The sequence below is a fragment of the Eleutherodactylus coqui genome, chromosome 3 (assembly GCF_035609145.1).
Source record: "Eleutherodactylus coqui strain aEleCoq1 chromosome 3, aEleCoq1.hap1, whole genome shotgun sequence".
Lineage (NCBI taxonomy): Eukaryota > Metazoa > Chordata > Amphibia > Anura > Eleutherodactylidae > Eleutherodactylus > Eleutherodactylus coqui.
The window spans coordinates 291,977,010-292,004,694 of NC_089839.1; the positions used below are offsets into that span (position 1 = coordinate 291,977,010).

Below are 27,685 nucleotides of genomic sequence, written 5' to 3' on the forward strand. Positions count from 1 at the left end.
CACGGACATTTATGCTGTGGACTTTCTGCAGCAATTCCGCCACGTGAGGCGGAGCTACGCAATTCAGGATGTACGCTGGCACTTACGGTGCGTTCGTTCGTGAGGTAGTGATGCCGCTGACCTTGGAGACTATAGTACAGAGTTCGACATTTTAGTATGGAGCATTACTATTGAGATGTGAGTCACTGGACAGCACAAAGTGCTCTGTGGCCCCGAGAAAGGAAAAAAATGTACCCCTGCACCCCTGGAGCATTTAACCCACTTGCTGCAGAATACGGGGATGCAGATACCTGTTATTGGTGTGTGACATCCCATTTACGTAACGTTTAAAGTACCTGCACCGTCCTATAAAGCGAAAGCACTAATTAACCCGTTCGTTCAGTAAAGTATATTTTCATAATAGGTATTGGCTCCGTCTGTCATCACCGTGTCGTCCTGAACCTGCGTCACACCTCCACCTGCAACCGATTCTACACTGGGCTGGTATTGAATTCAACTGGAACACTGCCTGCAATGCCAGCGGCCCCATGAACAGCTGATTGGCAGGGATATATGTATGTCCTGGGCGGAGGGGTTAGCAAGCAATGATGTATGCTTATGTCATATGGAGGGTCTGCACTCAAGAGCTGAGCCCGCACAATCCGCAGCAGGAGCCAGCTGTGACTGACATCCGAGCTCCTGCTGCAACAGCGGGGGGCAGCAAGAACACAGATTCCCACTGTTAGTCCTTACACACCATGGTCAGTGTTGATAACGACATATATGGTGTAAACAGAGGAAGGGGGCTCCCTCTGTGATGTCATCAGACCATCGCAATGAAATCATAGAAGGCTGATGGGTTTGCCGTGGCAATCGCTGGTCTAACAGTGGCTTTCGTTTCTCGCATAATATGTGTATTATCTGAGCAATCATAAGATCATAGGTTCAAGTCTCCAAAAAAAAAGTTAAGAAAAATAGTAAAAAAATAAATAAATAAAAATAATCTTTTGCGCACTTTTCTCTTTTTCGCCTTAAAAAACTTTATTAAAAACCCATATGTTTGATATCGCCACAGCCGTAATGACCCAAACAATAAATTGAAATCACTCTTTATCCCGTATTGAAAACACTATAAGGTCGGATACACACTTACCGTGTGCTGGGGCGCAACTGGCATCGGACCCCACAAGGACACTTGTGTATGTGGGGGCCAATATACAGACGGCCCACACATTAACTTGCATTAGCATATCCTGGTTATTGTCCGTGTCAAAAAGACGGCAGTTTATATAGTCCTATAGGCTATAACGGGTGCGTGTGCTGACTATAATTAACACGGACAGCACATAGACGCAAATGTGCTATGGAGCACCGGGCCTAAAAAAAAAAAGGGTCCAAAATGCTATTTATTGAATTCAGTAGGAGCTGCGCCTGCAGTTCCGAACCGGCCCACTGCAGTAAGTTTGGCGCGATCGGCTTTCTGTGCTGTTCCTACTGACAGCAGTTCCGGGAATCAGCTGACTGATGGTGATCTAGGCCCTCACCGATCATCTGTCGATGACCTGCTAGCCTGAGGATGGGTCATCAATAGCAAAAAAAAGTTCCAAATTCCCAGACAACCCTTTTAAGTAGCAAACTATGCTGCATCCTTAAGGGCTAACGCCCACGGACGAATTTCTGCCGTGATTCCCGTGGTGGAATTCCGCAGCTATTAGGTTATATTGAACCTAATAGCTTTCTGCCTGTCAATGCTCACATGCGGAATTCTGCCGCAGATTTCCTCTGCGACATGTTCTATTTCACCTCGTATTTCCACAGTTGGAGGTCTCCATTAATATAGTATAAGGCCTCATGTCCACGGACGTAGCGGGATATGCCCGCAGATTTCCTCTGAGGGAGTACCGCGTTTAAAAATGTGAGTGCGCGCAAACAATCACGTAATTCTGCCGTGGAAATCCCGATGTCTCCATTTTCTCGCGGCGGAAAAGCGCGGTGAATTAGAACATGCCGGGATTTTTTTCCCACGGCAGAAATCCGTGGCAATATCACGTGGCATGTGAGCACTGAGTTCAATAGAACCTAATAGCTGTCTTATTCCGCTGTGGGAAACGCAGCAGAAATCCGTCCCTGGGAATTAGCCCTTAACAGAATTCCGCTATCACTTGCGGTCACTAGCGTTTTTACATGCAGTACTCCAGCGGTGTAAATCCGCTGGCATACCCACAAACCATGGGCATGAGCCCTAAAGGGTTAATAACTGCAACATTTATTTTAGACCCCGCACCAGATTTCTACATATAATTGTTCCATTTCTTAATAACTGTACGATCTGTCTGACTCAAGGATGGAGAAAGGACTCAGGTAGCGTATATATCTGACCAGGGGATATAAAAGCCAACTCTGCCCTCTAGTGTCCAGTGATGAGAAATGCATGCACAAAACTTAGTACTCTATCATACTATTATGCGTACCTGGATTTGTCCTCTTTCCTGGAGCCTGTATCACACTGCTGTCTTCCACAGATTCAGTCCATTTTCCCCCAGAGGCTTGCAATCTAATTCCCCTCAAAGATCTCCAACAGTTATGGAAGGTCATAAAGTATAAAATGTACTGCATTCAAACAATAATCTCACCCTGCACTGGTGACCCCTAATTATACAGTCTTTTACTATTACTATTGGGGCAACTATAGGGGGTCACTATTACTGCTGGGGCAACTATTGAGGGTAACTATTACTGCTGGGACAACTATTGGGGGTAACTATTACTGCTGGGACAACTATTGGGGGTAACTATTAGGGGGCACTGTTACTGGTTGGGCAACCATTGGGGGTCAATATTACCACTTGGGCAATTATTAGGGGTCACTATTACCACTGGGGCAACTAGTGGGGGGTCTGTATTTCTACTGGTGCGGTTTTGGAGTGCTTTTACTAGTGGGGCAACTATTTGGGGGTCCTGTATTACTACTGAGCAACTACTGGAGCATCTATATTTCTACAGGTGCGGTTTTGTGCGTTTTCTGCATTATCAGCTTCCTTGGTTGAAAACAATGGATGGATGGATGCAAAGAGGGATGGATGGGTATAGAGAGAGACAGACCAATCAGAGAACTCCTTTGCTGTCGGCAGGGTTTTCAAATCCTGTCACTAGCGGTACATGGTGTATCACTGCTGACAGTCTGCACAGAGCGACTGAGCACTGAGCCAGGGTCCTGGGGGGCTCCGGTGGGGTGAACATTAATTTTTTTTTTGGACCTAGCGCTGCCATTTAGCGCTGTCAGAAATGTGGTCCTAAAGTTGTGCCATGTTTTTGGCAGCACTGCTAACGCTGCCCTATGATCCTTGGTGAGCTGCTGGCTGCGGTGGTGACAAAAGCCTACATGGCTGCCTGCTGCAGTAGATGATTGGCATCTTCCAATGTTCACAGAGCCCTACTGTCCGGTTGCAGAAGGACCAACTCTTTACTTGCCCCGGAGGACACAGACAGTGCTTGGCAATGGGAGCGGCGCCAGCAAATGAAGCAAGTGCCATCTTTTATTGGCCTAGCTCTGACCCCCTACCAGGCATCCTAGCTATCCTCCGAAGTACGAAGCTCCATGCTAAAGAGGAGAAACCCATCATAGTGCAGTGACATCCATAGTCATGGTAAGGAGTTACATTTAGGGCTTATTTACATGGGCGGATACATTTTCAGTATACTGATTGGAATGGCATTTAAATGCCTAATTAGGGCGAGCTGTCTTCTTTTTCCAACGCTGTACGCAGGGTAATTCCCTCCCCCTCCCTTCTTTTCAGCTGCCATAGAAGTCTATGGAATCTTGCTGCATATGACAGCAAAATACAGGTCAAGACCCAGCTTTTCATGCGCCGTATAAAATATACGGCCAAAAAAGATCGATTATGTCATATTTTTATATCATCTGAACGGTGCCGTTTTGACCCAATGCTTCGCATGGTTGCTTTTTATGTGCGACGTTTTTCACGCCCAAATACCCATGCAAATACGGTCGGTTGAATAAGCCCTAAAAATGTGTTTGACACCCCTAACTTAGAAAAAGAAACTTGACAGCCTAGCGCCCCCTGTGGGCAAATAAATAATGAAAATGGATTTAGTTTTGTTATTTTCTATTCACCATTGTTTATTCTGATACGTATGAATTCCTTATTAGGGCTCATTCACACTTGCGCTGCGTGTTTCCGTCGTTTGGCTCTATTCTAGAAGCGGAGCAATGATAAAACCAGAAGTGCCAGACCCAGCACAAGCCAGACCTGAACGGCGCCAGCCGGACGGCATTAATTATAACAGGGTTTGTCCAGATTCTGTTCCGCCCTCCAGTATGAAGCTGCGCTACTTCGTCACAGATTTTAATGCCAACCTGTGTTGAAGGCTCTGGACAGAACCTCCGATGAAGATGATCCCTTCCCCTCCTCGCCTTCCATGCTGATATACAATGTAATATATGGGGGAGGAATACATAAGTGCACAGATACAATATGCAAGTGTCAGAACGGTTACTTTTAGAGTGCGGGAATTCTAGATTTCCTTGTACTTTGCCCCGAGTCGTTGCCTTGGTGCAAATTTCATTAGGGCAACATCAACTTTGAAAAACTCCATATAGACATCAGCCTTGATGAACTGAAGCACTGCAAGGCAGCAGTGCTAACCACTGAGCCACCACACTTGTACTTTCATTGGCAGAGAAATAGAAAGCTAAGAAGAATAAACACAAAGAAATCATAAAAAGCCAATGTAGACATCACCATTGGTCAGATTCCACCCTATAACTTCAGTACTGCAAGACGGCAGTGCTAACAACAGAGCCACCGCCACACCTTGTAACACTGGGGTTCTTGGTTGACACCTGGCTATGGACAACATCTGCATGAAGGTTGTACGTTCTCATTGTGTTCATTCTTCTCTTTCTTTTCAAGCCTGGTAGTTTAGACATTCTCTTCTAGAATTCATCATTATGCTGCAGAGCTGCATTCATGATTCTGCTAATTATTAGAAACATTGAAGATTGATAGCAGAATAGATTCTTTTTTTCCTTTTTTGTTATTGAAAACAGTCAGCAAGCTTGTCATCAGAGACCCCCGCCCAAAGAGCTGAGTCCTAGACCTCCAATAAGGCATTGTTATACAGAAGGGAGGGTGGGGTTAATACTTTTTATAGATGGCTCTTCCCTTTAATCAATCTTCCAGTAGGTTGGTGCTGAGGGTATTAGTCCAGGCCACCAAACTGTCCACTTCTTCCTCTAGTGGTTCTCTATCACGTGCAGATTCGTGGTACGACACGGTTATATCGTCAGTGTGATGCGTCTTCTCCTCAAAATGACTCTCTGCTTGTGGTTTCGTATCTGTAATGACTCCCAGCATATGACTCTCTGATGGGAAGAGATAAAATATGTATTAGACTGTTCTCTCCACGTCACCGGCAGCACATGGACAGTCAAAGTTGCATGAAAGCACTGCAAACAGCGCCTCGTATCTCAGCTTCCTAAACCCTTGTACGTGATATAGGCCGATTACGATACTAGAGGTAACTGCAGTCACCCCTCAGCTACCAGATGCACTAATCTGTCTTTACGCAATTCAGATATCATTTATTGGCTTGTGTATAAATTTAAAGGGATTGGCCAGCTTTGAACTATTGATGAGCTATACTTGGAATAGGTGATCAATAGTTGATCTGCAGGGGTCCACCTCTTGGGATCGCCGCCGATCAACTGTTCTGCAGGCTGCTGTCACTATGTAAAAATCTGGAAGCACATAGCTCCGTACACTTTGCAGCGTCTTGCTGTAGATGGGACCCGTGTCAAGGCATGGGAGATGATTCCCTTATGAATGTTTGCAGGTGTGAAATCTCCCACCTGATCCTTGGCGCTAAGTATGGGAGATTCTGGCGCCCTACAGGGAGCTTTAAAAGGGCAGGAGCTGCAGTGTGAGCGCAGCTCAGCAGCACATGTCTTGGAAAAAGGCGGACTGTGGAGTTTGTGGCGGCGGGCAGTGAGTGTGGGGACCCTAGAGATGCTGTTCCCATGCTGGAGGAAGGCAGTGCTTAAGAGACGACCAGAATTGCCCTGATGACCCGGGGGCCAATACAGATCGCGTGGGAGGCGTCTCCCCTCCCACAGGGGACTTGGTCCCTGAAAGCCACTGACAGCACCGTGTACTTGAGAACGGCGAAAGCTGCAAGAATGGTGCAAGACCGGTCTGACATGACAGTTATTTATCTCTGACAACAGAGATTATGATGGACGCTTTTGGACTGGGGTTGGGGGGTAAAATTATGCTGGGACTGTCCTGATGAGAGTTCTATGAGGTCCACACAATGCTCCGTACATAAAAAAATAAAAAGTTACATGACTTTGAATGCAGCTATTGAGAAAAAAAAAGATTTCCAAAAAAAAGGGGTTTTATTGCAAAAAAGTGTAAAAACCTAAAAAAAATATAACAATTTTGGTAGCGTTGTAACCGTAGCGACCCGCGGAAAAAATTTTGTGTCTCATTTATGCTGCATGATTAACGCTGTAAAAAAAAGGAAAAAAAATCTATGGCAGAATTGATGCGTTTTCTCTCCCTGTTATCATAAAAAAAATAATAAAAGTTTTACAATATAGCCCATGTACGCAAAAGTGGCACCGATAAAAACTACAGCTCGCCACGCAAAAAAACAAGCCCTTATACGCCTGTATCGACAGAAAAACAAAAAGTTATGGCTTTTGAAAAATGGATATGGAAAAATACCAAAAAAATCGCTTGGTCCTCAATGCCAAAATAGGCCATGTCATGAAGGGGTTAAGTAGCAAACTATGCTGCATCTGAAAGGGTTAAAAAACTGCAACATTTATTTTAGGCCCTGCAGAGATTTCTACATATAATTGTTCCATTTCTTAATAACTTTATGATTTTTGCAGCAGAACATTACTGCCTGATTCAAGGATGGAAAAAGGACTCAGGTAGCGTATATGGCTGACCAGGGAATATAAAAGCCAACTCTGCCCTCTAGTGTCCAGTGTTAAGAAATGCATGCACAAAACTTAGTACTCTATCATACTATTATGCGTATCTGAATTTGTCCTCTTTCCTGGAGCCTGTATCACACTGCTGTCTTCCTCAGATTCAGTCCATTTAGCCCCAGAGGCTTGCAATCTAATTCCCCTCAAAGATCTCTAACAGTTATGGAAGGTCATAAAGTATAAAATGTACTGCATTACAAACAATAATCTCACCCTGCACCGGTGACCACTGACTATACAGACTGCCATGGGGATAGGACACCTTTCACCTCTCACCTGACAATCTGCAAAGCGCACAACCCCCCGCCCCCTCCTCCTCCAGGGAAGGGATTGTAGAGTCACCAAGAAGCCCACGAATAATGATGCTGTATCTGCAAATACAAAATCCATTATCGATCCGTATGGAATCATATAGGCTGCAATAACCTGGACATCGTTTGGTGTGTATATACTGTATGTATATACTATGTAATATACATCCCCAATTCCCCAAAAAGCTGGGACGCCGCGCAAAATGTAAATAAATGTAAAGTAAAATAAGAATGCAATTATTTGAAATCTTTATAACCACATTTTATTCACAATAGAACATAGAAAACAAATACAAAAGGGGGAGGGGGGACGTTCTTCTATTTCCTTTTAAAAAATTACAGGGGTTGTCCGGCCGTGACAGATGTAGGTATGCACTTCCGTATGGCCACTTTGTAATATACTGTGGGCTTGGTCAATGAGCCATACAGAAGATATATACTCACCTGCACTATTGGGGGTCACTATTACCACTGGGGCAACTATTGGGGGTCCTGTATTACTACTGGGGCAACTATTGGGGGTCCTGTATTACTACTGGGGCAACTATTGGGGGTCCTGTATTTCTACTGGTTCAGTTTTGTGTGTTTTTGATGCATTTTCAGTTATCTGCATTATCAGCTTCCTTGGCTGAAAACAATGGATGGATGCAAAGAGGGATGGATGGGTATAGAGAGAGACAGACCAATCAGAGAACTCCTTTGCTGTAGGCGGGGTTTTCAAATCCTGTCACTAGCGGTAGAGTTTGTATTGCTGCTGACAGTCTGCACAGAGTGACGGAGCGCTGAGCCAGGGTCCTGGGGGGCTCCGGTTAGGTGAGCATTAATTTTTTTTTTTGTACCTAAAGCTGCCGGGAACATTGTACTAAAGTTGTGCCATGTTTTCGGCAGCGCTGCTAATGCTGCCCATTCATTGCAATGGGCGGGGCCAGGAGAGACTGCCAAGAAGTTCAATTGAGGTTGGGAGCTGGGCGGGGCCAGGAGAGACTGCCTAGTGCCTAGGAGTCCAATGGAGGTGGGCGGGGCCCAGGTGGGGCCAGGAGAGACTGCCAAGAAATTCAATTGAGGTGGGCGGGGAGCTGGGCGGGGCCAGGAGAGACTGCTTTTATGTTCTATGCATTCTGCCATCATCGGGAGCGCGCGCACAGAGGGGGGAGGCGCAGGGCATTGTCGGATTGCAGCACAACGGCGCCATCTTTGAAAGCTGCTTGCAACATTAGATTTCGAAGTCAGAAAACGACAGAACAGCTGATATGATTGGTGTTTTGAATTCAGAAAAGATAATGATGGGTAGTGCTCCAGATAATGGAATAGAATTTATATATAGAAGACACTATAAAAAGACGGACTCACCCGTGACGCCGGGCCCATAAGACAGGCTCCGGTACGTCAAGGTCCAAGGTTACGTAGCAAATCACAAAACGTGGGTTTAGGTTTTCTTGCACTGGTCATTGGAGACATCTCATGGAGAGCATCATGGTAGGTCCCAAAAGTGAAAAGAAAACACCACGGGATAGATAAAGCAGGTAGATGAAGTACAAAAAAATACCAGCGCTCCTGTGTTCGAAAAAATAACAGCTTGAGAAAGGCCGAAACGCGTCGCACAATAAAGATTTCCTGACCTACCATTGGGATTCTGCCTGTTTTCCGGGATCCAGGGGTGCTTTTCAATAAGCACCCCTGAGAAGTAAGTGACATATGCTGTATAACCGGGTGTTATAATATCATATACCACCTGTCTGTTATTTTTTCGAACACTGGAGCGCTGGTATTTTTTTGTACTTCATCTACATGTTTTGAATTCAGGTATGCTTAGTGAAAAGACAGCATAAGGGTGACTACTGACTACCCACTAACGTTTGCGAATTTGCTGCGTTTTTTTTCCAGGTGTCTATGGGGCTTTCTAATGCTAAAAACGCATCACGGCAAAATCGCAATCTACCACGAAATCGCGATTTTGCGCGATTGCGATTTTAACATTAACAAGTCCCATAGAACCCTGGAGAAAAAAAACACTACGAATTTCGCAGTGAAAAAGAACTGTAGTGGGTAGTCACCCTTATTATTATAAAAAATGTCCCCCTGCTGGCCGGACGCCCCTGTAAGGTATTTTATTTACATTTATTTACATTTTGCAGAACGTGCTTTTTTGGAATTGGGGTTGTATATACAGAAGGACTTCCATTATTGCTGCACATCCTCCCCGGTACTTACGTCTTATTTCCAATCCTCAGCTCTTCCATTTCTTTAGATAATATCCTTGATTCTACTTCTCTGTATTCAGCTATTTATATAAACAACAGTGATTGGGAGATATTCAGGATACCAAATGTCACTGTTACCACAAATGGTGTAAGTAGAGTTATATTCTTGTACATGGGAGCAGTATTATAGTAGTTATATTCTTGTACATAGGGGGCAGTATTATAGTAGTTATATTCTTGTACATAGGGGGCAGTATTATAGTAGTTATATTCTTGTACATAGGGGGCAGTATTGAAGTAGTTATATTCTTGTACATAGGGGGCAGTATTATAGTAGTTATATTCTTGTACATAGGGGGCAGTATTATAGTAGTTATATTCTTGTACATAGGGAGCAGTATTATAGTAGTTATATTCTTGTACATAGGGGGCAGTATTATAGTAGTTATATTCTTGTACATAGGGGGCAGTATTATAGTAGTTATATTCTTGTACATAGTGGGCACTATTATAGTAGTTATATTCTTGTACATAGGGAGCAGTATTATAGTAGTTATATTCTTGTACATAAGAAGCAGTATTATAGTAGTTATATTCTTGTACATAGGAGGCAGTATTATAGTAGTTATATTCTTGTACATAGGGGGCAGTATTATAGTAGTTATATTCTTGTACATAGGGGGCAGTATTATAATAGTTATATTCTTGTACATAGGAGGCAGTATTACAGTAGTTATATTTTTGTACAGAGTGGGCAGTATTATAGTAGTTACATTCTTGTACACAGGAGACAGTATTATAGTAGTTATATTCTTGTACATAGGGGGCAGTATTATAGCAGTTATATTCTTGTACATAGGAGGCAGTAGAACAGTAGTTATATTTTTGTACATAGGGGGCAGTATTATAGTAGTTATATTCTTGTACATAGGGGGCAGTATTATAATAGTTATATTCTTGTACATAGGAGGCAGTATTACAGTAGTTATATTTTTGTACAGAGTGGGCAGTATTATAGTAATTACATTCTTGTACACAGGAGACAGTATTATAGTAGTTATATTCTTGTACATAGGGGGCAGTATTATAGTAGTTATATTCTTGTACATAAGGGCAGTTTTATAGTAGTTGTATTCTTGTACATAGAGGGCAGTATTATAGTAGTTATATTCTTGTACATAGGGGCAGTATTATAGTAGTTATATTCTTGTACATAGGGGCAGTATTATAGTAGTTGTATTCTTGTACATAGAGGGCAGTATTATAATAGTTATATTCTTGTACATAGGGGCAGTATTATAGTAGTTATATTCTTGTACATAGGAGGCAGTATTATAGTAGTTATATTCTTGTACATAGGGAGCAGTATTATAGTAGTTATATTCTTGTACATAAGAAGCAGTATTATAGTAGTTATATTCTTGTACATAGGAGGCAGTATTATAGTAGTTATATTCTTGTACATAGGAGGCAGTATTATAGTAGTTATATTCTTGTACATAGGGAGCAGTATTATAGTAGTTATATTCTTGTACATAAGAAGCAGTATTATAGTAGTTATATTCTTGTACATAGGGGGCAGTATTATAGTAGTTATATTCTTGTACATAGGGGACAGTATTATAGTAGTTATATTCTTGTACATAGGAGGCAGTATTATAGTAGTTATATTCTTGTACATAGGGGGCAGTATTATAGTAGTTATATTCTTGTACATAGGGGGCAGTATTATAATAGTTATATTCTTGTACATAGGAGGCAGTATTACAGTAGTTATATTTTTGTACAGAGTGGGCAGTATTATAGTAGTTACATTCTTGTACACAGGAGACAGTATTATAGTAGTTATATTCTTGTACATAGGGGGCAGTATTATAGCAGTTATATTCTTGTACATAGGAGGCAGTAGAACAGTAGTTATATTTGTGTACATAGGGGGCAGTATTATAGTAGTTATATTCTTGTACATAGGGGGCAGTATTATAATAGTTATATTCTTGTACATAGGAGGCAGTATTACAGTAGTTATATTTTTGTACAGAGTGGGCAGTATTATAGTAATTACATTCTTGTACACAGGAGACAGTATTATAGTAGTTATATTCTTGTACATAGGGGGCAGTATTATAGTAGTTATATTCTTGTACATAAGGGCAGTTTTATAGTAGTTGTATTCTTGTACATAGAGGGCAGTATTATAGTAGTTATATTCTTGTACATAGGGGCAGTATTATAGTAGTTATATTCTTGTACATAGGGGCAGTATTATAGTAGTTGTATTCTTGTACATAGAGGGCAGTATTATAGTAGTTATATTCTTGTACATAGGGGCAGTATTATAGTAGTTATATTCTTGTACATAGGAGGCAGTATTACAGTAGTTATATTTTTGTACAGAGTGGGCAGTATTATAGTAGTTACATTCTTGTACACAGGAGACAGTATTATAGTAGTTATATTCTTGTACATAGGGGGCAGTATTATAGTAGTTATATTCTTGTACATAAGGGCAGTTTTATAGTAGTTGTATTCTTGTACATAGAGGGCAGTATTATAGTAGTTATATTCTTGTACATAGGGGGCAGTATTATAGTAGTTATATTCTTGTACGTAGGGGCAGTATTATAGTAGTTATAGTCTTGTACATAGGGGCAGTATTATAGTAGTTATATTCTTGTACATAGGGGGGCAGTATTATAGTAGTTATGTTCTTGTACATAGGTGGCAGTATTATAGTAGTTGTATTCTTGTACATAGGGGGGCAGTGTTATAGTAGTTATAGTCTTGTACATAGGAGCAGTATTATAGTAGTTATATTCTTGTACACGGGGAGCAGTATTATAGTAGTTATATTCTTGTACATAGAGGGCAGTATTATAGTAGTTATATTCTTTTACATAGGGGCAGTATTATAGCAGTTATATTCTTGTACATAGGGGGCAGTATTATAGTAGTTATATTTTTATACATAGGGGGCAGTATTATAGTAGTTATATTCTTGTACATAGAGGACAGTATTATAGTAGTTATATTGTTGTACATAGGAGGCAGTATTATAGTAGTTATATTCTTGTGCATAGGTTGTAGTATTATATTACACAGAGCACAAGAGTATAGAAGCTGGTATAGGTAATATACTGCATCATGTGTATCAGGAAATCTACTTGCCACCTCCGCCCAATGCTGTGGCAGCTCCTTAGAATTGCATTATTCATCCAGCGGGCAATAATACGCACACATAATGCATGTGGCTGCATAAACAGGATAGGATATCTGTATTCTGTGTCAGACATCGTGAGATATTAGTTTTCCTATTAGAGTTTTGCAAGAATAAAGCTCCCCCACATCTATACTTTGTCTCTATTGAACGTGTCACTTTCACATCCAAATGTCCTAAATTTTAGTGTATATTACATGAGGGTTGCATTCTGCACTATTTACAGTAACTCACGTTTTTGCTTTAGATGCTTGACAGTTTTTGATGTGGCGATTTCACTCCACGTCTTGTGGTAGTTCTCAAAGGAGATACATTTTATCTTCCTGAAAGAAGTATGAAATAATACATAGACGAGTGAAAACTGGAGCAGACAGTATTATGGGGGTCGGAGTGTCCAATTGCCGCCATACCTATGTGCACGTCACTCTTTCAGAACTCACTCACATGTGTCGCTTATTACATACCTATATTTTACACGCATGTAATACGTGATACTGAAAGCCCATTGATTGTATTGCGCCACTCACACCTGAATTTTTTTCAATACGCGTATTAAATGCATGAAAAACACCGCCTGTCCACTATACATGTAAAATACGCATCAATGTAGGCTTTGGGGCTTTAACATATAGCGCCTGCTGTATTGCGTATTTGCTTCATAACACTGGACGACCAGTTTCAGCACCATTATGTCTAAGGATGGCCCAACACGAACGTAAGTGCAAAAACGCTTGCTCCTGCGCAACGTACTTGCATAGTGAAGTGTTTTTTTTTACGCCCCTGTCTGCGCAAATATGCTCAGTTCCCATGGGAGGGGGACTCACCTCCCTGTTTTAAAAGACTAATTAGCCTTACGAGGTGTTGGTGTTCATGGGTATGTGGAGTGTTTAGCGTATACCCACTCATACATATGTGTACATTTGCGCACCCCCATAGACACAAATGTGCACAAAAAGAGAGCATGTTGCAGTTTTTATTGTGCGAGCAAATGTGTGCGCAAAAAAGAATTGTGAGAATGATCCCATTGAATTAATGGGTTCTATTCACTGCGTATTGTGTGCGCAAAAAATGCCTGCGCAAATAAGTCCGTGTATGGCCGCCCTTAAAGAAACTGAAAGGTGAGACTCCAGGGGGTAAAAGAGCCCCAAATTTGTATCACTGAGCAGTGGAAAAATAGCACCTGGTCAGATGAATCCAGATTTCTGTTGCACGGTGTTCATTTGGCGCCAGCAGCATGAATCGATGACCCCTTCCTGTCAGGCTGCTCAGAACATGTCAGCTCCTCCATCTAATTTGTCCCACAAGAAGAAAGCCTTCTGTCCGTATGGGCCAATTTTCAAAGTTCGCAAATATGCGCACAATACGCAAGCAGATGCGTGAAAAGAGCGTAATTCCATGGGAAAAAGAACACCTCTGCAACTCATTAGGCTTAGAGATGAGCGAGCACGCTCGGATAAAGCGGTGACTGGTTCGAGCAGGCGCAGGGGGGCGGCAGGGGATAGCGGGGGGCAAGAGAGAGAGATCTTGCTACCCCCCGCTCGCCCCTGCCGCCCTCCGCTCACCCCCCCCCCCAAACCTGCTCAGACCAGTAAGCAGTTACTCGAGAAGAGCGATGCTCGCTCGAGTAACTGCTTTATCTGAGCGTGCTCGCTCATCTCTAATTAGGCTGAATAGCCATTTAAGGCCTGGCTTACACAAGCGTGTGGTCACAGCGTATTACATGCGCAGGTTTTGGGCATGTAATAGGCTGTACCAATCTCCCAAGGGCTGCCATATTGCGGCTCACATAAATTGCGCAAAAAGAAAAATCACAGCATCTTCTATCTTGGCGCGTATTACGTACGCCCTCGTGAAGCCTCCCTAAGAATCAACCCCAAAGTTGCAATAAAGAATAGCAACTATTCATTATAGAAGGTGAAATAAGTCAGAAAATCTAATTTCCCTTTTCAACCATCAATTACCATTTTTGCGGCCACCAGGGGGCAGTATCACAAAACTGTTGGTCATCACTGCCCCGGGCACATCGCAGAGGGGTTTTATATTTGTTTATTTGTTCTTTGAAAAAAAAAAAAAAAAGTGTACGCTTTGGGAACAAATCTTCTAACTTCTGAACCCGGAGACACCAACGCTCTGCGAGGATATTTTCAATAGAAGAATTCAGACTGGGGATTTCCTGCTTAGCAAGAAAATGATTCCCGAGCCTGCAGAACACATGGGCTGCGGAGAATACTTCACAATGTCTGGAAATAAGTGGAGCCCTCCTGATCCCCAGACAAGTCACTGCTACGGATGCCCTTTTGGTTGGTTCTCTTAACCCTTTCAAGACTGTAAGGATTGTGAGTGAATTTGGGAGCAGTTTAAAACTATGGGGCAAATATGCCCCTTGGTCCTCAAAGGGTTAAGCATACATTAGATTTTGCTCTGCCATAGAAGCTCATTGTGAGCCTCTGTTACGTGACAATGTGGCAGGCTCTCTTAAGGCCCATTGAAATGGTCGTATTTCTCATCCGTTTGCTATTCGTGGTTTTCACGGACAGCCCACGGCTCCATTATAGCCAATTAGGCTACTCATGAATTCATGAATGGGTGAGTGAGAGCTGCCTCTGATTGGTGAGGGCTGTGACCAATCAGAGACAGCCCATTCAGCAGGCGGGGATTTAAAATCCTCGCCTGCTGAATACTACAGAGAGCAGTTCAGGAGAACTGCTGGCCGGCCGCGGCTGAACTCTGTCTGCAGAAAAAAGGTGAGTATCCTTTTTTTTTTTTTTTTTGTTTTTTTTACACATTTTAGGATGGTTTTCAGGGAAGGGCTTATATTTTTAAGCCCTTCCCGAAAATTCATCCCACGCTCGCCGGCAGCCCATTGCTTTCAATGGAGCCGGCTGTATTGCCAGCTCCATTGAATTCAATGGGCGAACATCGTTCTCCTCTGCCACAGCTGTGCCACAGCTGTGGCAGAAGATAGCGGGCAGCGCTGGGCTGTTTCACCAAAAATGCTGCTAGCTGCAGATTTTTCGGCGAATCGTCGGCCCCGGTCACGCGATTTGCGGATGCGCATCCGTCATGCGATCCGCCAATCGCGGCTAAAAACGCCCGTGTGACCGAGGCCTTAATCAAACATGCACTGCCCACTCCCTTACCTTCTCCGATGCATGTTTTGCCCATGAATATCGGGCGTAAGTCGCATATGCCCGGCTGGGCACTTATGGTCACGCTTATTACTCTTATGGGGCAGAACAGATGGCTCTTTTATATGAACACTCTAGCTGGCTCTGTTATGGGTCATTAGGTTGGCGAAGTACTGGGGCACTGTGGCTGTCAATGTTATGGGGCATGTGGCTAACCATGTTCTAGGACTCTTGAAGGTGGATATGCTATGGATGTGTACAGCCAGGTTCACATCTGTGTTGGAAGTTCCGTTCAGACCCTCCAACACAGATCTGGCGTAAACTCTCAGATGAAATAGCACTATTTTATCCAGGAAAATGCCAGTTGGAATGCCAGAAGCCAGGTGAACCCTATTATAGTCAGTGGGGTCCATTCAGTACAATTTGGGTTGGCATGTGCCGTATCCACTGTATTTTCAATGTTTGGCTCTAAATAGACCACAATCAATGGCTTGACGGAAACAGCCGAGTGCTTGTACTCGGCCATCTCTGGCATGAATGGAGACACATTCATTCAATCACCTCCTCACTGCAGCAAGCCCTCAATGAGAAGGATGGGGAAAATGGGATGCCCGTTTTTCAGATCGGTAGGGGTCTCAGCGGTGAGCTGCGCTATGGGTAGGTGATAAAAGTTAATTCTGCTGCAACCCCTTTAATAATGATGATTCCCAGTATAATTAAAGGTAAGTCTAAATACATTTGTGCTATGACTTCAAGACTGGATGACATGGCTAAGCTAAGCTTCTAAAATAGCTGTGAGAGATTTTATAGAAGAGGCAACTGAGACCACTGGATGATCAGTCCAGTGAGTCAGCTTGTGCGTATGAGTAGCACCAGTGAGGATAAGTGGCGGAGGCCATCTTGAGAGCTGGTGTGGTGGCATCCCTTGTTGAGGAGAAGACTCCCCATGAATGTGCTAAGCCAAGAGCCCCAAGAATATAGGGCTCAGAGTTGGGGTCAGGAAAGCAAGGGCCCACAATGAGTGGAGTTCAGTAAGGCCTGGTGACCAGGGCCCAATAGTGGCATTTACAGTGGGTGAAGTAAGAGAGTGCAAACTAAGTGATGAGGGGCCCCAACACACCAGAGGGACCAAAGGCCTGTTGTTGTATAGGTGAAGGTGGTGAGAGACGCCTCTGATGTGGCCGTGGATGACAGTGTGGCCTGGCCAAGCAAAAGGCAGCAGGGGCTTGCAGACCTGAGTCTATGGTTATGGAAGAATGGCCATTGATGACTGGACTGGTCTAGAGCAAGAGATAGCACCATCACCTGGGAGGAGAGGGAGGCTCCCTCCCACCATAACCAGATGTGACATTACAATAGCTGCAGTAATAACATGGCTGCAGTCCGAACTTTAGACCAGGCCAAATGCCGGTGACTGTTGAGAGCAGGCAGCATAAAGGGTTAATGCCGCTGGGTCAGGTGAGTCAACACTTCGGCTCACATTGGCTTCAGCAATAATAATGTCCCCTATATTGGCCTCTGTAGTAATACTATTACTACTGGGGCTGATATAGGGGACACTATTACTAATAGTGTTCCCTATATCATCCCCAGTAGTAATAGCGCCCCCCCTCCTCCCCTCCTCCCTCCGAGACCGATTTACTTACCTCCTGCTTGTCTTCAAAGCACTGCTGCTCCTCTGCTCAGTGCTGCTGCTGGTGGAAGTGTGTGCGCCCGGACGCATCCTCCCCTCTCCTCTCCTTCTGCAGAGCCAAGGAGGAGAGGTCAGGGGAGGAGGAACTTGGGTACACACACTGCTGTCCATTTGTGCACCTGTAGTAGAGCCGCTGAGTGATTACCAACTGGGGAGCCGTAGCACCCCGGCTGGTAATCACTTTCATGGTGACCCAACGTCCCTAAAGTGAGAAAAAAGTGGGACAGACGTCCTGAAAGGACCCTGGGGACAGCGGTACACATTATTCCAGTAGTACTAGTAACGAACAGCACACATGGCTGCAGAGAGGGCTCTGAGTGCCCCCTCTGCCATTCTGACGATAGGTTCACCACCATTGTCCTAGCCAGTCACAATATAAGAATATCAGATCCATCAACAGCATCTTGCTGACCATTAACAATCACGATCAGAGTAAAGAAAAAAGTGGAAATAGCAAAAGGTACCACAGAGATAAATTACAAAAGCTGAATATTATGGCCTTTTGGATGAGCTAATTCTCGTGCGAACAAGTGAGTCACATGACCACTAACTCATTCAGCCAGTTTAGGCCTAACGCCCACTGACAGATTTCTGACGCGTTTCACATGAGTTATTCTGCAGCTATTAGGTTTTATTGACTTGCAATGTTCACGCTGCGGAATTCTACAGCGGAATTCCGCAGTGTGAAAGCGGAACAACACGTGGCTGGCTCCCATTGTAGTCAATGGAAGCTGTCCGTCACGTGATACTTCCGCTGTAAGCACAGCAGAGGTATTGCGTGATTACGCATCATCACCCACCACCGCCGTGTCATGGCTAGCCAGACGGGACTCTCGTGGCGCATCCGGAGAGGTGAGTATGGGGTCTTTGTAGGGCGCGGTGTTGGACTCCGACACGGCCGTGGACAGGAGGCCTTAGACAGGCTAAAGCATCATTGGCTCGTTTAAGCGAGAATTGTTCAGCGCATACAGGGACTAAAGATTACTGTTCAAGGACTTTCACGCCCGGCCGATATACGCTGTCCGTCCCACTCACGGGCTCTCTGCTTCTCTCCTCCCCTCCGAGTGGTTTGCAATGGGAGTGGGCGGGGCAGGGCAGAGCTAAGCTCCTGCCCCCTCCCGCCCATTGTCCATAGCCAGCAATGGGAGAGGGCGGGACAGAGTGGAACATAGCTCCACCCCCTGCCCGCTCCCATTGCAAATGCAGGAGTAGAGGAAAGAGGCAGAGAGCCGGTGAGTGGGAGGGAAGGGAGGACTGCTTAGATGGAAGCGTATATCGGCCGGCCGTGAAAACAACGGCCGATATACGCTTGTGGGAATAAGCCCTAAACCGAAGGATAAGCGAATGAACCGAGGAGGATTTTTATGACTGCATAAAATAAGCAACGAACGGAAAGTGAACAATTCTCGTTCGTCGTTCAGTCATTGGCTTGTGTTTAGACCCAACGATTCTCGTTCGCTTTTGCTCATTTATACAATTTTTTTTAACGATAATCGTTACGTCTAAAAGCCCCTTTACATTTCATGGCTACTGAGTTTAATCTGAAGTAACGAGATACAAACCTGGGTGCAGAGGTGGAGGCCGGGGCCCTTCTCATCACCATGCTTTCTTGTATTGAGCCATCTGCAATTAACCATGATATGTTAATGATTATTGTAAGACCTAAACATAAAGCAAATGGGGTCTTACAACTGCGGGTCACAGAGATGGGGTCTAAAATAGCAACGTTCAGATAAATAAATAGTTTCTGGTGATAAATATAGATGAGCGAGTATACTCGCTAAAGGCAATTGCTTGAGCGAGCATTGCCTTTAGCGAGTATCTCCCCACTCGAGACTGCAGGCTCGGGTGCCGGCAGCGGGCAGGGAGCTGCGGGGGAGAGCGGGGTGGAACGGAGGGGATATCTCTCCCTCTCCCCCCCCCCCCCCCGCTCCCTCCTGCTGACAGCCGCTAATCACCGCTCCCCCGCTGCCGGCACCCGAACCTGCAGTCTCGAGCGGGGGAGATACTCGCTAAGGGCAATGCTCGCTCGAGCAATTGCCTTTAGCGAGTATACTCGCTCATCTCTAGTGATAAACTAATTAATAAAGGGGATCTGCCACTAGTGAACAGCAGCATAAACTAATAGCCCTTTTGCATGGGACGACAGTAGGCTAAATATTTGCATTAGTGCCGATATCACCGCTAAGGTCATTGGCGCCTGTGCAAAGCGTTTGGACAGACAGACTTCACCGCTTGATCGTCGCTCTGCGCTTCACCTTCTATATGAAGGGCTCGTCGGGGAGCGTTTATACGTAACGAGAAGCCAGCGATAGTATTTTTGCTGAATACAGCCTTATACGCAGGGGCGGATTTGAATTGCGGATCCCGCAACCGCCACCTGCACGGTAGATCCAGTGTTCGAGTCGCCCATAGGAAAGCATAGTCTTCAGCTGCACGGACACATGCAGACTTGATTTGCAGACCCCACGAGCGGAAAATAAATTGCAGGGTGCTCCATTTTAGTGCGGATTCCGAGCAGACGGGCTCCATTGATCTCTATCGAAGCGTTCGATCCGCAATGCATTGCGGAATTGTAGGTGGATACTTCTCAGGTTGCTTGGAGACCAAGCAGGGAGGTGGGGAGGGATAAGGCACCACTGGACTTGCGTTTTTTTTTCCGCGCGGATGATCCGCTGTGCATCTGTGTACATCCGCGCAAATAAAAACCATCAAATCCGCGATCGACCGCAAGCATTTTAAATTACTTTTCCGCAATGACTCGCAGGTCGTCCGTGGCAAAAATCTGCATACAACTTCAAAGGTGACAGGTTCCTTTTAATTTTTTTTCAAATTTGGCCAAAAACTGAATCCATAGTCTAATCACAGAGCACTCGGTAGTGAGGGGTTAACCCCATCTGGCGTGCCGCCTCTGGTGCCGAGTAGCACCTGATCTCCATCCAGCCCGCTGCGCGATAAGACAAACAGTCAGAAACTCGTTTTATATATCTTTTTGGGAACGTAACTTGAAAGCAAAATAATCAGCAATGAGAGCGCTGCCAGATCACATAGTAGAGGAAAGTTCTACACTTAGCTCTAATCTCAGGGCGGAAAGTAGAATTACTTGTACTCTTGGGGGACTTTGTGCAAAAGCCATTTGCAAATCTTGTGGTGCCAGAAGACGGCTCCCTGTGAGCTCACCAGGTTGGGTTGCCAGAAGGCGCAATGTGTTGTATGAAGGCTCACGTAGAAGGAGAAATATAGAATATAAGAGGTTCAATATTTCAAAGCTTTTATCTGTACTCCTCCTCCCCATCAGTGCTAGACAGCAGTAACTGCTCTGTACTCGCCCCAACTAATGTGTTCATTATCAAATATCTACTGAAAAGGGTTCTCCAATGAAAGAATTTTAATACATGTATTAACTGTCCCAAGAATAGGGATTCAGCAATCGTACAACCTTTACATTACTTATCCTGTACTGATCCTAAGTTACATCCTGTATTATACTCCAGAGCTGCACTCACAATTCTGCTGGTAGAGTCACTGTGTATATACATTACTTACCCTGTACTGATCCTGAGTTATATCCTGTATTATACTCCAGAGCTGCACTCACTATTCTGCTGGTGGAGTCACTGTGTACATACATTACTTATCCTGTACTGATCTTGAGTTACATCCTGTATTATACTCCAGAGCTGCACTCACTATTCTGCCTGTGGAGTCACTGTGTACATACATTACTTATCCTGTACTGATCCTGAGTTACATCTTGTATTATACTCCAGAGCTGCACTCACTATTCTGCTGGTGGAGTCACTGTGTACATACATTACTTATCCTGTACTGATCCTGAGTTACATCCTGTATTATACTTCAGAGCTGCACTCACTATTCCGCTGGCGGAGTCACTGTGTACATACATTACTTATCCTGTACTGATCCTGAGTTACATCCTGTAGATCTTTTATTATAAAAGTATGAAACATAACAATAAAAGCAAACTGTAACAATAATAAATAATAATAATACAACCGTATACAGAGATAAGGCCCTTCACCCAGAGTCCATGGTCCACAAACAAAAGAAAACCCCATGTCTGGACTCCCCTCCCCCCTGCCGTACACTCGCACACACACTCAACACAATATACCTAAAAGAAGAGCATCCAGCTATCCAGAAAATAAAACTAAAACTACAGGTCCAGGTCCAGCCGTACCGCACTGAAACCCCATCATAAACAAAATTAGGCAATAACGTAAACATAACATATATATATACCAATAATTAACTAAATATGAAAATAAAGACCAAGCCAACCGGCATACAAAAATAACTAAAGAAATTGTTTTTCCAATTTTTTTTTTTTTTGGGGTCCCCAGTGCAGCTCGGGGGCCATGCCTGCTCCACCAGTCCGTGCCCAGAGTTCTAAAGTTCAGGACGTGCCAAGCCACACCGGGGGTTTTTTTTTGGTTTTTTTGTAATATATAAACTGTACAACACTCTGCCTGCCGCAGCCTGGGGGCCATGCCTGCTCCACCAGTCCGTGCCCAGAGTTCAATGTTCGGGACATGCCAGGCTACGGCTCAAGGCGTGAAACCACTCCCCCCAACCCCCCACCCAACCTAACTACCACCCAGAACGTGAATATATACATATAAACATACATTAACCAATATACATGACATACACGATATACATTAACATAACCCGAAAGCCTAAGGTCGGCTCACCTGCAGCCCTACTTCACTCCATCTTGCCCAAATCAAAACAAAAAGCTTTATGGTGCACTCACAGCCCCCCACCGGGATTGGAGGTGATAAGCCGGGCACAGATATCATAATGTACTATCCCTTGCATTTTCTCCCTATTCTTTCCCTAATTTGCCCTAGACTGTCCTTAGTCTGCCCCTCAGTCTGACCCTTCATGGAAAACTGTCCCTGCCCTATCCCTCCTCTCTCCCTATCCTGTCCCTATTCTCTCCCTACTCTGCCCCTAGAAAATTAAGAAAAAAAAAACTGTCCCTAACGAAATACAAGCCCTCTCCATAGGAGAGAAGTCTTAGATGTGCCCAGCTTCTCATACTCCACAGAACGCACCTTCACCAGGTCACCCAGGATGTTCCTACAGACCGTATCCACGGGGAGGACTTTCAGCTCCGTCGAGATTAAACACCGTGCACTCCAGATGTGGAACCTGACCACTAGGCTAACTAGAAATAAAGTGCAGCGGTCCCTGCCACCAAGGCCTCTGAACGCTCCATAAGCCCACTCCGCATAGGAGAGGTGTGCCAGCTGAGGCCAGCCTATGGAGACCCCTACCCGTTGGTATACCTCTGTGTTAAAGGGGCACTGAAGCAGGAAATGCTCCATGCTTTCCAGCACGTCGCTGCACTCCTGACGGGGGCAACCCCTGTCAATCAGAGGCCTGCTCTTCAAGTTACCCCTTACATACAGTCTCCCGTGAAAGCAGCGCCAAGCCAAGTCCCAAAACTTCAAGGGGACCCGGGTTGAATTCAGTAAACGTAACCCTCCCTCCAGGTCCCGACTTGGGCAGTCCTTGAGCGCCAGGGGCTTCTGGAAATGGGTCAACAGGACTCTTTCGTCGAGCAGCCTCCTCGTCAGAGTCCTGATCTCCCACATCCCCAGACCCCACCGGCGTATCCCCTTCAGAACCAAGGTAGCGTAAGCCGGGAGATGTCCGTGCTGCGTGCGAAGGTCCTTCACTCGCCCTCCTGTCTCCCATTCCTGGAAGAAAGGCTGAAGCCATCCCCAGCAGGAGTAGACCCACGGAGGAGCCCTCTCTTGCTAGAGGTTGCCTATGTTGATCTTAAAAAAAGTGTTTACAAGAAACACCACGGGGTTGACCATAGATAACCCCCCTAGTCTCCTCGTGCGGTATGTAACATCTCTCCTGATCAGGTTCAACCTGTTCCCCCACAACATTAGGAAGAACAGGTTGTAGACCCGGGTCCAGAGAGGCTCTGGCAAAATGCATATGCTGCCCAGGTAGATGAATAACGGGAGCAGGTATGTTTTGATCAGGCTAATTCTTTCCCGAAGGGTCAAAGACCAACCCTTCCACTGGTTTACCTTGTGAGTTGCACCATCCAGCCTGTCCACCCAATTTTGCATGGGGTAATCCCCCCGGCCGAATTTGATGCCAAGTACTTTTGCTGAAGTTTGGGGCACCGGAAGGGTGTCCGGGAGATCAAACGTAGGATCCCCCCTTCCTAACCAGAGACTTTCACACTTATCCCAGTTGACCATAGACCCGGAAGCTTCCGAGTAGCGGTCCACCTCCGACACCACAAACTCTGCCTCCTCTCTCGAGGACACGAAGAGCGTGACATCATCGGCGTATGCCACTGCCCTCAGGGTAGCCTCCGGCACCGCCCGGTCCATCCCGACCCCTGCTATAGGTCCACAATCAACCCTCCTAAGGAAGGGATCTATCGCAAACGCATACAACAGGGGACTTAGAGGACAGCCCTGACGGATGCCGGACCCCACCTCAAAAGGGCGGCCAAGCCAACCGTTCACCAGCGGGAAAGTCTCAGCCCCTGCATACAATGTTCGCAGCCAATCAACAAACCCCACTGGCAGGCCGTATCTCAGAAGGACTGACCAGAGGTACTCGTGATTAACCCGATCAAACGCTTTGGCCTGATCCAAGGACAGCAGGTACCCCTCCCAGTGACCAGCCCTACCCTGCTCCACTGCCTCCCGGACACCGAGAACAGCGCTAAAGGTGCTACGGCCTGGAACAGAGCAATGCTGGGCCCCCAAGAGGAGCCGGGGTGCAAACTTGACCAGCCGATTAAACAGCACTTTTGCCAGAACCTTCCTGTCCGTATTGAGAAGCGCTATGGGACGCCAGTTCTCAATACGGCTCGAGTCTTTACCTTTTGACAGAATGATCAAGGCCGACCTCCTCATTGATTTTGGCAGAGTGCCCGAGGAAAGACACTCATTGAATACCTCCGTCAAGAGGGGACTCAAGAGGTCCTTGAAGGTCTTATAATACTCGGATGTTAATCCATCTGGACCTGGCGACTTTTTGGGCCGGAGCCCAGCAATCGCCAGTCTAACTTCCTCTTCTCTGATCTCTTCTGTCAAAACGCCAAGAGAGGTGTCTACCCCTGGCCCAGGGACAGCTTCAGCCAGGAAAGCCGACATCACTTCCGAATCTAGATCCCTCTTTCCCAAGAGTTGCGAGTAGTAGGATCTGACGACCTCCAGGATCCCTGATCTGGATCGATTCAGGGACCCCGTACTGTCAATCAGTCCAGTGACCACTTTACTATTCACTGACATCCTACAGTTTCTGTAAGGGTCGGGCGAGTGGTACTTCCCGAAATCCCTCTCAAAAACCAAGGATGCGTGTCTGTCATACTGGCACGTCTTGAGTAAAGATTTCACTCTGGAGATCTCCTCGCGGCTACCTCCAGTCGAAACGAGATGTTCGAGTTTCCTCCTCAGGCCGTTGTACAGGCGGTACCTGTCCAGGCATCTGAGGTTGGAGAGCTCACGGAAGAACCTCGCCGCCCTCCTCTTGAACATCTCCCACCACTCTGACTTACTGCTACAGAGATCCAGTAATGGTACCTGGCTCTGCAGAAAATCCTCAAAGGACTGTCTTATCTCTGCTTCCTCCAGGAGTGATGAATTCAGCCTCCATAAGCCTCTGCCCATCCGGGGGGTCTCTGCAACACTCAGAGAAAACAATATTAGACAGTGGTCGGAGAATTCCACCTCAACAACGGACACTGGTGAAGAGATGGCTTCCTCCTTCAAATAAAACCTGTCTATTCTAGACCTGCTCTGACCCCTATAAAAGGTGAATCCCTCGTGGCCTGGGGTGTGCCGGATGTGGACATCCACCAGGCGAGCCTCGCTAGCTATACTATTAAGTGCGACGCTGTCAAAAGTCAACCGCCTGTCTCCAGAGCCTCCCCTATCGCGGACTCTCGTGACTGCATTAAAGTCACCTCCAAAGACAACTTGGCGGCTGGTAAAAAGGTAGGGCTTGATCCTCATAAAGAGACTCTTCCTGTCATTTTTTGACTGGGGACCATAGATGTTTACAAGTCTCAATTCTTGTCCCTTCATGAGGACATCTAAGATCAGGCACCTTCCCATTTCTAATTCAATTACTCGTCGGCATTCGACCGCTGCGGTAAAAAGTACCGCCACTCCGCTATACGGCTCGGCCGCAAGAGACCAGTAGGAAGGGCCTGACCTCCACTCCCTTTTTGCCTTATGTATGGCTGCCAAATCAGACAGCCTGGTCTCCTGCAAAAATAAAATGTCGGCTTCAACGCGGCCGAGAAAATCAAAGGCCGCAAATCTAGCCGTATCAGACTTAATGCTGGCAACATTAATTGATGCCAGAGTCAGCGGAGTGGGTGCCGCCATCATGAGTGATTAAATTAGATGGCTTTCTTCCTCACACCCGCTTCTTCGGGGTCGGAGGAAAGCCCCTTGCTTCTTTTTTTGGACACAGATGTGTCCATAGCAGGGGATCCCCCGACCCCATCGTCCTTGTTTCCAGGCTCCAGAGTAGCCCCCTCCCCGGAAGGAACTAAGCCTCCACGAGGAGGAGACTCAGCGCCCCCCGTTGACCCCTTCTTTGCCCCAGGCACCTTGCCCTTTGCTTCCCCCTCAGAGGAGGAAGAGATGTCTTGAAGGGCCCGGTACCTATTGGAGAGTCCAACTGGAGGCGAGCAGGCTTCTCCTTCCAGTACTTGGCCCGGGGTGGGAGAAGATCTTGAATCCCCCCTTCGCTTTCTCCTAGTGGCACCTAGCTTACGCCGTTTCTCTAGCCACCTCTTTCCTTCCTCATCCACACTCTCATAGTGGGAGGAATCTGAAGAGTTGGTCTTTCCGTCCTCCCTCTGGATCTTCCTGTCCTCTTCATCCACTTCGCTGTCCCTCAAGGCCTCAGCCGCAAAATTTGCTTCAGGAACAGGGGCCACCATTGACCCACCTGCTGTGGGCGCTCCAGTCAGCTCCCTGCTCCGTCTGCGTTTGTCCTGACGCCTCTGCTCAGAAGGCGTCTTTTGCTGGTTCTTCCCTGGCTCCTTAGCTCCTCCACCTCTGCTAGTCCCCTCACCCCCGGAGGCCGCACCATGGCCCCCATCCGTAGGGGCTGAGACCGCATTGGCAAAGGAGCGTGGACAGCGACTGAATGGGTGACCGAGATCACCACACAGGTTACACCTAATCTCCACACAGGAGGCGGCTAGATGACCCAGACCCCCACACTGAGCGCACTTCAAGGTCTTACAAGCGGCGCTCAAGTGTGAGGGGTCGCCACACCTGTGGCAGAGCTTCGGCTGCCCCTGGTAAAAGGCCAGGATACGATCCCTGCCGAGGAAGGCTGCAGATGGTATGTGTGCCACTGAATTACCTGAACGCTTCAGCTTGACCATAAACGTCCAGGCCCCGGACCAGATGCCGTGCTCATCCCTGTTCTTTCTGGGCATGTCCGTCACCTCTCCATATCGACCGAGCCACGTCATAATATCAAAACAAGAAAGTGACTCGTTACGAGTCAAAACGGTCACCTTCTTGACTTCGTTCTGGCGAGACACCACCTGGACGGCAAAGTCTCGCCAGCCGGGCTCGCTTTTCATCAGCTCGTAATTCCCCCAGAAGAGTTCTAGACCCTCTGGGCGAACGAAACTGATGTCAAACTCAGACGTGCCGAAGGGATGGATCAGGGCAAAGATGTCAACCGCCCTGAAGCCCATCTTCAGTAGAAGCTCCACTACCCTTGCCCTCGGGGGGCATGTATCATTGCCTCTCCAGCGAAGACGGACCACATTCCTACGACCTGCGTCCTGCCCGGGTGTTGGTAGGGACCATACGGTCTCCCCCCTTTGCTCTCGGAAGGCCCCTAAGCCGTGTCTCTCTGTCCAAAGAGATAGGTTCACCTCTCTTCCTCCAACTGTAATTGAACTCTCCCCCTTCCGTAGAGCCCCCAGGAGGCGCTGTTGCAATACGCCCTCTCTAGAGCCTGGAGACAAGGAGGACCCCTCCCCTCCAGCAGCGACACTGGCATAACTCCTACCAGCTGTTGTGGCCGCTGGAGGGGCGACTGGAACCTGTGATGTGCCCTGACTATCCCCAGAACCTGTGCCTATATTTAC

General features: G+C 46.2%; 1 protein-coding gene across 5 annotated transcripts in view; it reads right to left on the reverse strand.

Annotated features, from left to right (window-relative positions):
- Positions 1-1,015: 1,015 nt before the first annotated feature.
- Positions 1,016-27,685, reverse strand: part of UBE2U (ubiquitin conjugating enzyme E2 U) — a 51,349-nt gene continuing 24,679 nt past the window's right edge. For 3 of the 5 annotated variants that reach the window (XM_066597691.1, XM_066597690.1, XM_066597688.1), the window contains exons 7-11: positions 19,113-19,173; positions 12,964-13,052; positions 9,523-9,592; positions 7,277-7,371; positions 1,016-5,365 (exon numbers count right to left, since the gene is read on the reverse strand). In XM_066597691.1, coding sequence (XP_066453788.1) covers positions 5,172-5,365; positions 7,277-7,371; positions 9,523-9,592; positions 12,964-13,052; positions 19,113-19,173 — 509 coding nt within the window. In that variant the 3' untranslated portion in view covers positions 1,016-5,171. The remainder of the gene's footprint in view (positions 5,366-7,276; positions 7,372-9,522; positions 9,593-12,963; positions 13,053-19,112; positions 19,174-27,685) is intronic. The other 2 variants (XM_066597689.1, XM_066597693.1) reach the window with 2 other exon arrangements.